The sequence below is a fragment of the Berghia stephanieae genome, chromosome 1, assembly GCF_034508935.2.
Source record: "Berghia stephanieae isolate SIO BIC M18660-M18661 chromosome 1, UCSD_Bste_1.3, whole genome shotgun sequence".
Taxonomy (NCBI): Eukaryota; Metazoa; Mollusca; class Gastropoda; order Nudibranchia; family Aeolidiidae; genus Berghia; species Berghia stephanieae.
This window is the reverse complement of record NC_088360.1, coordinates 74491102-74503601: the sequence shown is the minus strand read 5'-3', so window position 1 is coordinate 74503601 and position 12500 is coordinate 74491102. Positions and strand designations below refer to the sequence as shown.

The window sequence follows — 12500 nt, the reverse complement described above, 5'->3', positions numbered from 1 at the left end:
CAGTAGTAGTAGTAGTAGTAGTAGTAGTAGTAGTAGTAGTAGTAGGAGTAGTAGTAGTAGTAGTAGTAGTAGTAGTAGCAACGGATGAGATGGCCGAGTAGATAAAGCATTGCCTAGGCGCCCTAGAGACTCTAGCTTTGCTGTCGATCTTACTGTCTTTCATATTGCTCACTTTGCGACCCTGCCCTCACCTGAGGCTTAGATATAACGGCTTTCGCCATATTGGGAGAAGCCAAAAGGGTCGAGATCTGATGCTCATGGGAGGTAACCGATACATACCCAGTTCGTCTAGTATTATTTCCTGCCTTACTTCCCTTCTTCAGCGAAACCGCTTGTCTGAGACCCCAGATTAACTTGGTACGGACTGCTTTTCAAGCATGATGGACTCGGCTTGATTGGTTGATCCCCCTACCCCCCTACCCCCCCCCCCACCACCCCCTACCCCCCCCCCCACCACCACCACACAATTCGGGACATTCGATTTGATTCAAGGAAACCGTGTTCGAAGAAACCGTGCTAGTAGAGTGTAGTGACCAACCATAGCTATTGTTTTCATCATCGTTTTTGATAGTGATATAATAATCATTGCAAAGGACATTGTTATCATCATCATCATCATCACCATCATCATCCTCATCCTCATCATCATCATCATCATCATCATCATCATCATCATCATCATCATCATCTTCATCATCATCATCATCATCATCATCATCATCATCGTCGTCGTCGTCGTCATCGTCGTCGTTATCTTCATCATAAATTACATAAAAATATTTCTTCAGCAAGCGCCCAGCTTTAATCTGTAGCGAGCCCTCTTACTCGTCCGACAACCATGACACAAGACTATGACACTATTGTCAGGGAATGCAAGAGGAGTCGCACCTTATTTGAGGATCCAGAATTCCCAGCTACCAGTGAAAACATTTTTTACAGCCGTAAGCCTCCCAAGCCTTTTCAATGGAAGCGCCCAAAGGTACGAACAAAAACAGGAATTTCACCCCCCCCCCTCTCTCTCTCTCACTCTCTCTCTCTCTCTCTCTCTCTCTCTCTCTCTCTCTCTCTCTCTCTCTCTCTCTCTCTCTCTCTCTCCTACTTACCTTCCATTTTCTCCTTCTTTTTAACTCTCTCCTCCATAACTGTCCAGTTTTTACAATTCTTCCTCCCTCCATCGACATCCTGCCTCTCTTGTTATTTGTTCCTCCCCCCCTTCTCTCTCTCTCTCTCTCTCTCTCTCTCTCTCTCTCTCTCTCTCTCTCCCTCTCTCTCTTTCTTTCTTGCTTTCCTTCTACTTACCCACCATCCTTTCTTTCCCTCTTCACTCTCTCCTCCATAACTGTCCATTTCATTACATTTCCTCCTCCCTCCATCAACCTCCTGCTTCTCTCGTGCTGACACTGTCTAATCCATAAAACAAAAGTTGGACGCCCTAACAATAGTTATGGAGACATTCAATGTTAGCCGTGAATGATGACTGGATGGTTGAACATGTTAGGAAAATTGGAGGCTTGAACTTGTGTTCCTTAATAAGTAACGTTACATATTTTACCTCACTCCACTCGGGTATGAATGACAACACTGCAATAGACATTGACGGATATTGTTAGAAGCTGGTAGAAAAACAAAAACAAAAACAGAACAAAACAAACAACAACAACAACAACAACAAAAAAAGGAAAGAAAGAAAGAAAGCCTAGAATGGAAATGCACTGGATTCGAATACTCAATCTATTTAACCACGAGCGAGCGTCTTACAATTACCATATTATGCTCACCGTAAATCAAGACAGAGTCATGCGAGTGATGCTGTATCTCACCTCACAAACATGTGACCCATCACCTCAAAATTGTATTATGTCGAAGTTAGCAAAAAGTCTCAAACCTCAGATTGATTTGGAGTCATAATACATGGATGAAGTAAAAGATTTATCTTGACCAAAATGTAAATTGCATTTCTCAGTGTGCAGGCGTACATTATTTTCAGTCCATATTTTTTGATGCTTTGCATTTAGGTAAATATTCACAACATCCGCCAGCCGGATATAACGTACCAACACACAAAACTACGTGTAACCTTAAAGGTTTATAGTCTGATCGATATAATATAGTGAGAAGTAATCACCAACATGACAATCTAAAAACATTAACTAAGAGCTGAGTGACGTCGATTTCGTTCCATCTATTCTTTTTAATTAAATTTATCCTTTCTTTGCCAGGAAATCGTCTCCGATCCCAAATGGATCGTTGGTGGCGCCTCCAGGTTTGATATCAAGCAAGGAATGCTTGGTGAGTCGGCCTCTCCTTTCTCCACTCCTTCCCTTATAAGTTAAAGATCTAAAAAAAAGTGTGTATGAAACAGAGCCAGACAATGCAAGAAATATAAATACAAGGAAAAATAAAGCAAACAAAAGAGAAGAGAGGAGAGAGAGAGAGGAGAGAGAGAGAGAGGAGAGAAAAGAAAGAAGAGAGAGAGAGAGAGAGAGAGAGAGAGAAGAGCAGACAGACAGACAGACAGACAGACAGAGAGAGAGAGAGATAGATAGATAGATAGATAGATAGATAGAGAGAGAGAGAGAGAGAGAGAGAGAGAGAGAGAGAGAGAGAGAGAGAATTACTCATGTCTAATGTTTTCAAAACTAGTGGCTATTTTTCTCTTGAATTGTTGATGTGATAAATTTTGGAGGACGAAATTGGATATAATTTTGAAATCTCAAGATAACACAGTTGCCAGCCATGAAGACAACTTTGCAATGCCTTTGTTCGGAATGTAGAAAAATGGGCTTGAATTCGGATGTGTCAGAAAATCGCAATTTAAGTATTCATGTCATTAATTCCTCTAAAATATTTTTGTTTTGTTTTTGTCTCATCATTTTTTTCAGGTGATTGCTGGCTCTTGTCTGCCATATCTTCCCTGGCCTGCCATAGTGGTCTGTTAGAAAGGGTCATATTCCATCAACAAAACTTTGAAAATGACTACTGCGGTGTCTTCAAGTAATAAAACTTGAACTTTCATATACAGCAATATTTGTTTTCCCATGAAACAGCAATACTGAACACGCATCCAGTATGCACGCGGCCATCCACTCATTATAATATACTTAGTTTAATGAAAAAAATAAGGAGAAAGAGCCCTGCCTCCAGGAACTCAACTTTGTGCCGCCTACAGCGGGGTTTAAAGATTCAACCTACAAGTTGCAAGTCGAATTCCATACCACTAGACCACAAAGCAAAACAAACAACTTCATTCCGATTCGAATAGTTCATCCATTTAAAAATCATTCGTGCCATTCTATTTCTCTCACATTATCTTTCCATTGATTTTTTCCCCCAAACCAATCTTTGTTATTTCGAGAGATGTAAGAAAATGATTTTTCAACTAGTGTTGCTCTTCTGTTTTGACGTTAAAAAAGTATCTAATATCGATCGATTAAAATGATCCCCAAATTGTCACGAATTCTTAAACTCGAGAATTCTTTGAGGAGGATCAGGATTTCTAGATAACGACCGTGTCCTACTTGAAGCAAAGTGAATCTGGATGTGTTATCAGTACACCAGATAGAAGAAAAACGTGATCTCGATGAGGACTAAACATCTTGGGTTGTGGGTTCGAATCCTGTTTCGAAAATTGGCACTTTTTAATTTTAAAAGGCATTGAATAATCACCTCATCGGGGTAAATAGTGTTGAAATGGCTAACTCCCTCCCCTTCCCCGCATTTTCAGCCTATCCAGTGCGGTTGGTAGCAAATTTATCGTATTTGACTCAGACATCGCTTGATTACAATTATCAAGAATATATGTGGAGGCACAATGTGATTTCTTTAACTACCTTATTAAATTATCCCGACTCTCAGGGCCTTTTGTGTCAAAATCATGTCTAATATCAAAGATATTATACAGATGACTCAGCCCAGTGATTCTATCACGCGGAATTTCAGCACGCTCTGAAATACGACACTGTGGAACTGGGTGACCGAATGTATTGTCACCTACCTTGGGGATCGGATTTCGGCACTCTCTGAAATACGACACTCTGGAACTGGGTGACCGAATGTATTGCCACCTACCTTGGGGATCGGATTTCGGCACGCTCGGATTCCAACACGCTTTTTGACTTTTCCCGGGAGCGTGCTAGAATCCATCGAGTATCCCACTGTATCAGGAAATCACAAATTGTAAAAATAAATGTGATATTTATCTATTCAATCTAAAGTCAAATCTTTATCAGACTTTTTTTTATTTTGACATGTGTATCTTATCCGTGCAGATTCAATTTGTGGCGCGAAGGAAAATGGGTGGAGGTTGTAGTTGACGATCGTCTGCCTACTCACAATGGAAGATTGGTGTTCATGCACTCACAGAGCAATAATGAGTTTTGGAGTTCTCTGCTAGAGAAAGCCTTTGCAAAGTAAGTTCCTCTCTTCTTGTAATTTGCTTATCAGGCATTAATTGATGGATATCTATTTGACGTCCAAATAATCGGGATTGAAGCCCACTAGATTCATTCTCCGTTCGCAAACTCCATAGCGAACATTCCGCCTATGTCCGAATCTCTCACAACTTTTTTCGAGAATTGTGTCAACACCTCCACATAAGTTTCGCTCGTAACAACTTCTGCACACATCGGCTGCTCATAACAATAAACCAGTCCTCGGTTATCGCTTTACACCTTAATATGTCACCACAACAATACACAGCCCTCTGATTTGAAGATCACCATAACACTTAATAACTACTTTTTATAACAAATAACGAACTCGAATCAAGAAATAATCAATATTCACATACGGTTTTGTCTCACACAGAATTAGTTCACACTTAATTATTTACATAACCCACCATCCACCGCAGCCACTAACCTACTCGTACATCACATCGTCCTGTATCAAGCCGGAACATGCCAATGTCGTTCAGGATATCGGCGCTTGGCTGGACAGGAAACACTCTTCTGGCGGCTCTTCAGATTCTGGATTGACCACTAGTCGTAGATCCAACACCTACCTCGTCAGTCTGGTGTACAGCTTCTCTAACATTGTAATTTCATTGCAAAACATCAAGTCCCCACTCTGATACCTAATGAGCTTCAGTCCAAGTACTCCCCCTCATCCAACTTCTCAGGTGCCATGAACGGTGCCCGTTCAATGAACGTAATAAGTTGATCAACTCAAAAAATTATGAACGAGTGTTTGATAAAATTTGAACTCAATTCTATTGTCTCAACAACAATACATTTTTTCGACTTCGTTAGAGAACTCCATGTAGATTTTGTTTTTAATTTGGGCACGGATATTTTCTGCATTTAATGTCGTATATATTTCGTTTTCTTATCGTATAATTCTTTCCTAGTGTTAAGAGCGGAAAATAGTTGATATAAATTTTAAGAAAATGATTGTATTCAAAATAACGAAGGAACTACTAAGGCTGTAAACTGAGTGAATTCATTTTCCTCCCATATTCGTGAATAATGAGTGTGTCATGGACGATCTACATTTCTGTTATTTACTCGCAACAAACACATGGAACATAGCAAACAAACCTACGTATGATCTAAAACGTTTATATTACATTTATTTTGTTACCTTATATTTCATTATATTATTAAGTAAATGTTTTGATATTGTACCTATTAATCTTCTGCACTTAAATGATATCATGGGCTTTAAATATGTGTCCAAAAGAAACGTAGAGATAAAGAATTGACATGAACAAATTCGTAGCATAGACTGTAAACCTAATCAATATCAGTTTACGTAGTAATCGATAATCGATTTGGATTATTCCACCAAAGACAGCTAAGTAACTTTTTTTAAGAATAATCTTTTCAATAAAATTAGGATATCAGATGAATTCAACTCATCTCCCCCCCCCCCTTCTCTCTCTCTCTCTCTCTCTCTCTCTCTCTCTCTCTCTCTCTCTCTCATCTCCATTTATTTCTTTTCTATCTTAAGACCCATCACCACTCAAAATAATTTTTTCCAAATGATTATTGACAATTGTCATTCTAGATGCCTACACCACTTGTTTTTTTCAAATGCAGGAAATAAAGATATCCCCGAAATGTGTAATATGTCTATATGATCATTTACCCTGCATTTGCCCGTTCTGAACATTAATAGACATTTAAGGTTTTTGATTTTTACAGTTTATCTCTGACCGTTACTCTGTTGTTAACAAAGTCAAGCGATATAAGTGTGGTCAGTTACCGGTTGTGCAATGAAGGCAACAGTCCGGCGTAATGGTTTTGTCCGTGGGGTTTGACAATCTACGTATTTAATACTCTCGACTCTGGTGTAAACGGCTACCACGCTCTAGAAGAGGACATCATAAGAGTGCTGGTACAAAAAGAACCACTTTTTTTCTATATAAAACGATAAATTATTGTTAACGCCATCCGTGTAATGTGATCAATAAATTATTTCAGGCTCGCAGGTAGCTATGAGGCTTGCAAGGGAGGCCAAACCAGCGAGGCTATGTGTGACCTCACCGGTGGTGTGACGGAGATTTTTGATCTGCAAAAGCCTCCAGGTGACTTGTTTAAGTGCATGTTGAAAGCCCATAATCGTAATTCGCTTATGGGATGCTCCATTGAGGTAAGTCCTATACTAGCTTATTATATGAATATCCTAACCAGATGCTTTGTAAACAATGAGACAACAGAATGGTAATGATGCCACAAGGATCAGCAAACCCACCAACTTGATATCTTAAAAATTTATAGCTCTCGGGGAGAAAGAATAATTGTCACAAAAATTACAAAATTGTTTTCAGCAAGATGATATAAAGCTTCAAATTACTTGATTTATTATCATGCGTTCTGGCACCTAATTTTTCCCATTTAAACGCCTTACTGAATGAAAAGACTCCTACGTAGTTTATACACAGTGCCAACATTCGGTAGTTATGTAAATTCTTCGACCTGTCATAAGCGGTTTTGGACTAGTAATTGTCGCGTATGTGTAGAAGTGATGAGTAGGTAATGACGAATAGAAGAAAAATAGCTTCCCCAGATACAGAAGTCATCTGGTGCCTCTTTCACCCTGTTATAGATGAGTTTTGAGTTCCTGACAACTCAACAGATAGTTTTAAGTTATAGGTAGTATAATATTGGTAGTAGTAATGGTAGACGTGGCACGTTATATAGGGGTAGATCAGGTTCATAATATAAGTATTAATCCCCGTTAAAGCAGAAATACTTTAAATATAAATCATAGAATAGCCTCACACAATAACACGTTAACACATAATTAAACAAAAGTATAATAGTATATTTTTAATTAATCAAAGTTAGGCAATGGGTAAATTAATTTTCATCCTCTCGTTTATAATTTGCTACTCAATTCATGATTATTTTGGGTCTTAGATTGTTTAGTTGAGGTTGTCTGTGTGTCGATAAGCTTACAGGTGGACTGGCTGTGAGTATTTAATTGTCTGGTTATGGCAGGTAGGATGGCTTTTGCTGGCTTAGTTGGTGGATGGTTTCTTGGTCATTCTCTGATTTGGCCAAAACATCATTTAATTAATGAAGATCCAGATCCTCATTCAGTGGGCCACCAGATGGTCGATTAATGGGTAACCAGATGGTCGATTATAAATGAATAACCAGATGGTCGATTATAAATGAATAACCAGATGGTCGATTATAAATGAATAACCAGATTCGATTATAAATGAATAACCAGATGGTCGATTATTAATGGGTAACCAGATGGTCGATTATTAATGGGTAACCAGATGGTCGATTATAAATGAATAACCAGATGGTCGATTATAAATGAATAACCAGATGGTCGATTATTAATGGGTAACTAGATCTGCGAATGTAGGAGCAAAACCTTGTGTTCCTTATGATAAGTGATATTGAAAGGATTTCAACTCACCAACCCTTGACAACACTACCGATCTCATTTTAATAATAGTAATACTAATAATATTAATAATGCCCTAACCGGTCACAATTTGTTATTGGAATGAGGAAAGTTAAGTAAGTCAATAAGATCATAAGAATCAATACATATAAATGCATTATATTACCATTGCGCATAAGCGATAGCGCATTTGTAAAATGTTGTTCATGTAAATGCAATGCATTCATTTGAAAGGCATACATACATATGCAATTATATATACATATATATAAATATAGAGAGTGAATGAAATCTTTTCGTTTATAATAAAATGAATTATTAATTTCCATTATTAGATAGGTACGTCGAAACGCTATATTAATAATAATTATTATTCACTACACATACTATTTTTAAATGGCATTAATTAATCATAACACAATTAAATTCCACAACTATCGGACTGATATAGGTAACCCGTACCAGTATTCACACAGGATATTCCGCTAAAAATGATGTCAAGTATTGATCACAATAGTATCTAGTTCTCAAGTGATTAAATGAGAGAAAGAACGAGATGGCTTGCGCATCTCTCATTAAGAAATTAAGGAGCAGGCACCGGTGTAAGATAAAAATAAAACTGAATAAGTGTATATAAAAGGTGCCAGACAAAGAAAGAAAGAAAACACAAGACAAAATCCATCCCAAAAAATCAGTCGACCTCGACTGCTGATCGAACCTCAGACCTTCTGACCGGTAATCAGAAGGTCTGAGGTTCGGTCCCCAGTCGAGGTCGACTGATTTTTTTTTTATTTTTAAAAGTTTTTATTTTTATTTTTTTTTATTTATTTTATTTTTTTTTTTTGCATTTTTCTTTCTTGCTTTGTCTGGCACCTTTCATACACACTTGTTCAGTTCTTTATCTTACGCATCTCTGTTTTATCTCAATATGGTCGGAGTTATAATAATAATAATAATAATAATAATAATAATAATAATAATAATAATAATAATAATAATAATAATAATAATAATAATAATAATATAATAATAATAATGAAATTTATTTAGATAGCACCCAATCCTCCAAACAATAAAGCTCTAGGCGCATAACAACGACATAAATCCATTCAAATTTCTCTCTGTCTCCCTCTCTCTATCTATCTATTTATCTATCTATCTCCTTTTCTCTCTCTCTCTCTCTCTCTGTCTGTCTGTCTGTCTGTCTGTCTGTCTGTCTCTCTCTCTCTCTCTCTTACACACACACACACACACACACACATACATATAGACTCTCTCTCTCTCACACACACACTCACACTCTGTCTCTCCGTCTCTTTCTCTCTATGTATGAATAAAGTAAGGAAATTGAAGAATGGGGTCCCTCAGGGGTCGGTACTTGCGCCAATGTTGTTTAACGTTTACATTAGCGATGTGCCGAACACTTCCTCCCTGAGGCTGGGATACTCAGAGTAATGTGTGGACCCGTCTCGAGAGCGCACTCAGCGAGGACGTCACCAGACTCAAATCCTACTTCGACAAGTGGTACCTGAAGATGAACACTTCAAAAACCGTGGCCACTGCATTCCACCTATGCAGTGCATGGCACACCCGCAAACTGAACGGGGACCAGCCACTCCCATATGAGCCGCATCCAAAATACATAGGGGTGACGCTGGACCGCAGCCTTACCTATGGGTGCATCTCGAAGGAGTTGCCTGGAAGATAGAGAAACGCAACAGTCTTCTGAAGAAGCTGGCGGGATCGACTTGGGGCGTTAACCAAGCACTCCTGCGAACGTCCGCCCTGGTACTATGCTATTCCACCGCGGAGTATTGCGCTCCAGTGTGGGGTAGAAGCAGAAACGTTGAGATTGTAGATGTAAAACTTCGCAAGTCAATGCACATAGTGTCAGGAACGCTGGCAACAACTCCTAGAGAATGGGGCCCGATAATGGTAGCAATCCAGCCCCCCCCCCCCCCCCCCCCATGTCCGGAGGGAGACGATTTTTACGGTAAACTGGCTGAATAAGATCAGAGAAAGAGGGAATGGGGATACCCTTCTGAAGCACATTATGGACGGCGCCCTCGTTTCGAGCCGAAATAAGACCCGGCAACCCTTGTACGCAGCTTCCCTGACTACGGACAGAGATGCATATACGAGATGGACGAATTCAATCCCTCGTGGGGCCGGGGACGTACACTCCTCTAAGCTTGGTGAGAAGTTGCCAGGCTTTGGTACCAGTAAGAGGAGACACTGGGTGGCTGCGAATCGGCTTCGGTCGAGGAGCTGCCTCAGTGCGCTTCATCAGTGGGGACTTTCTACCTGTCCAACATGTACCCGATGTGGGCAAGAACCCGAAACAGCAGAGCATCTAGTCGAACGGTGTGTTGTGACGATGCTACCGGGCGGGTTCGCGACGGTGCACGAATACGGACCGGACTTTGCTGATTGGGTCGATCGTCATAACATAGTAGTATGAGAACCATAAGAGGCTGCTGCCGATGCGTTGGTTTGTCAATCAGTTGATGGAGGCAGTGTGTAGTCAATATTGATATCATTGTTTTCACTTCGGGACTTGATTGGTTGTCGTAGTGTATATTGAAGTCCCCCAATATTATGCGTACTGTGGTATTCCGCATTTCTACATCTAATAAGTTGTTCAGTTCTGTTATGAATTCATGAGTTGTTTTATTGTTATTATAAGACGGCGGACTGTATATGCAGATGAACTTGCAGTTTTGCTGTCTTGTCTTGATCTTAATTTCGCAACATTCAAAAGTCTTGTAGATGTATTGGGTTTTCATCTCCACCTTTAAGTCTTCTTTGTGGAGGATAAAAATTCCCCCACCTCTTCCATTCCTGCGGTAAGCAGAAAAATGCTTATACATATATCTCGGAGGAGTTAAATTTGAGATTATGAGCTCATCTCCACTCTCACTTAGCCATGACTCCATAAAAAAAACACCATATCTGTCGTTCAAGATTGTTGTCTTGTTTCGAACTGACAATGCGTTCAGTAAAATAACTTTCAGATATTTGTTGCTAGGGTTGGTGTTTAATTTACTATTTCTGAGTTTCCGGTTATCAGTTATGATGGCTGAAATTTGAGGGGGGGGGGGGGGGGTCAATAAATGATTTGTTTTTATTGGTCTTTGTGTTTAAAAGTGTCAATTGCTGGATCCAATTAGGTTCCTGAATTTTTTATACTTAGACTTTTACTGGTCATTTAGCCTGATCCAAAGACACGAGTTTTGACTGTTCAATTCAGATGCGATAGTCACGGAGTCATTATGCGTAATCTTAGGTAGAATTGGGTACGTCTATTTCATCATAAACGTAGTTAGGAGCGTGGGCAGTGTTAGTCGCGCCCGGTCTTTGATCGTCGATGGTGGGCAATAAATTACGCCGGCACCTAGCATAATTTTCGTCTCTCGGCTTGTCTGTAATTAATTCAGCGTCAACAAATCATAAGGTCTGCTTTCTTGTAATTAAGGCAGGATTGTAAAATTATGTAGGTTATGAAGGTATGTGTGATTTTGAAATCACTACAGTAATCAATGTTGTAATCCGCTGCTAAAATCATAACATGACCCAACTAACTCCGTCATTGTAAAACAAAACAAAGAAACAAAACAACAAAACAACAACTCCAAGTATAAATCAGAAAAGCAGATCAGCGAGATTGATTGTCAAGCTTTTTGTGTATATCCCTGGTTTCAACGCTTTGTGATTTCTATATTATGAGCACGGAAAAGGGTATGAAAGGTAAGAATGCCATGTTTTTATTCATATTTTCAGGTAGCGGCCAACGAAATAGAATCTAAAGGACCCAACGGTCTTGTCAAGGGCCATGCTTACAGTGTTACAAAAGTCCTCAAGGTGAGTGAACATAAATGATAATTACTGATTATCCCTCACAACTTTACCCATAATATGGAGAATTACATAAAATACTCGCCGTTTCAATGAGCCAGATTTTAATAGTGATTCTTGCAATTCAAACCACAAAACAACGGTCGTTTTAACCCGTCGAAATATTGGCAAATATGCCTATTGTGTTTTCATGGAGTAAATGTAAAAATCTTAATATCGCCCTGGCCACATTCAGATGGCAACGTCACCAACTACCATGACATTCATAAAACAACAGACAACTAGTACTTCGGTAAAAATCAAATCAAATCCCATTAGACACCTTGTGACTCAACTCAGTTTCAGTAATGGTAAGCTTGATTCTAGGACATTGAGTTATAATAAAGCATTTCAAATGGTAAACATTGACATGTATCAAGTGATACGATAATGACAAAAAGTGAATATTTTTATAGTGCATTTTTTGCTAATTCAAAATGCTCTATACACTTTATAGTTTCAGCAGGACATATGGAACCAAATTTATATTCCATACACAAAAAAAATCGCTATTGGGAACCACTAGATGAAATGACACTGACAAAAGCGGACATTGCCTATTGTCAAGTACTCATTAATCCCTGGGTCAGGGGGTTAATGCTTGAAATGCGAGGACACAATGCCTTGCAAATGTATTATTTCCCATCTGGTCACTCAACACATATTTTTTTTGTTACAAGACGGAAAGAGCAGCCTACATTCAGAGTACAAGTGATATGTGTGTGGAATCTATCTGAGCT

General features: G+C 39.0%; 1 protein-coding gene across 1 annotated transcript in view; it reads left to right on the top strand.

The window, feature by feature from the left end:
• Positions 1 to 12500, top strand: part of LOC144956788 (calpain-B-like) — a 57643-nt gene that overhangs the window by 2440 nt on the left and 42703 nt on the right. The window contains exons 2-7 of the mRNA XM_078887506.1: positions 789 to 979; positions 2220 to 2289; positions 2883 to 2994; positions 4269 to 4409; positions 6423 to 6591; positions 11647 to 11727. Of these exons, the coding sequence (XP_078743632.1) occupies positions 839 to 979; positions 2220 to 2289; positions 2883 to 2994; positions 4269 to 4409; positions 6423 to 6591; positions 11647 to 11727 (714 nt within the window). The 5' untranslated portion in view covers positions 789 to 838. The remainder of the gene's footprint in view (positions 1 to 788; positions 980 to 2219; positions 2290 to 2882; positions 2995 to 4268; positions 4410 to 6422; positions 6592 to 11646; positions 11728 to 12500) is intronic.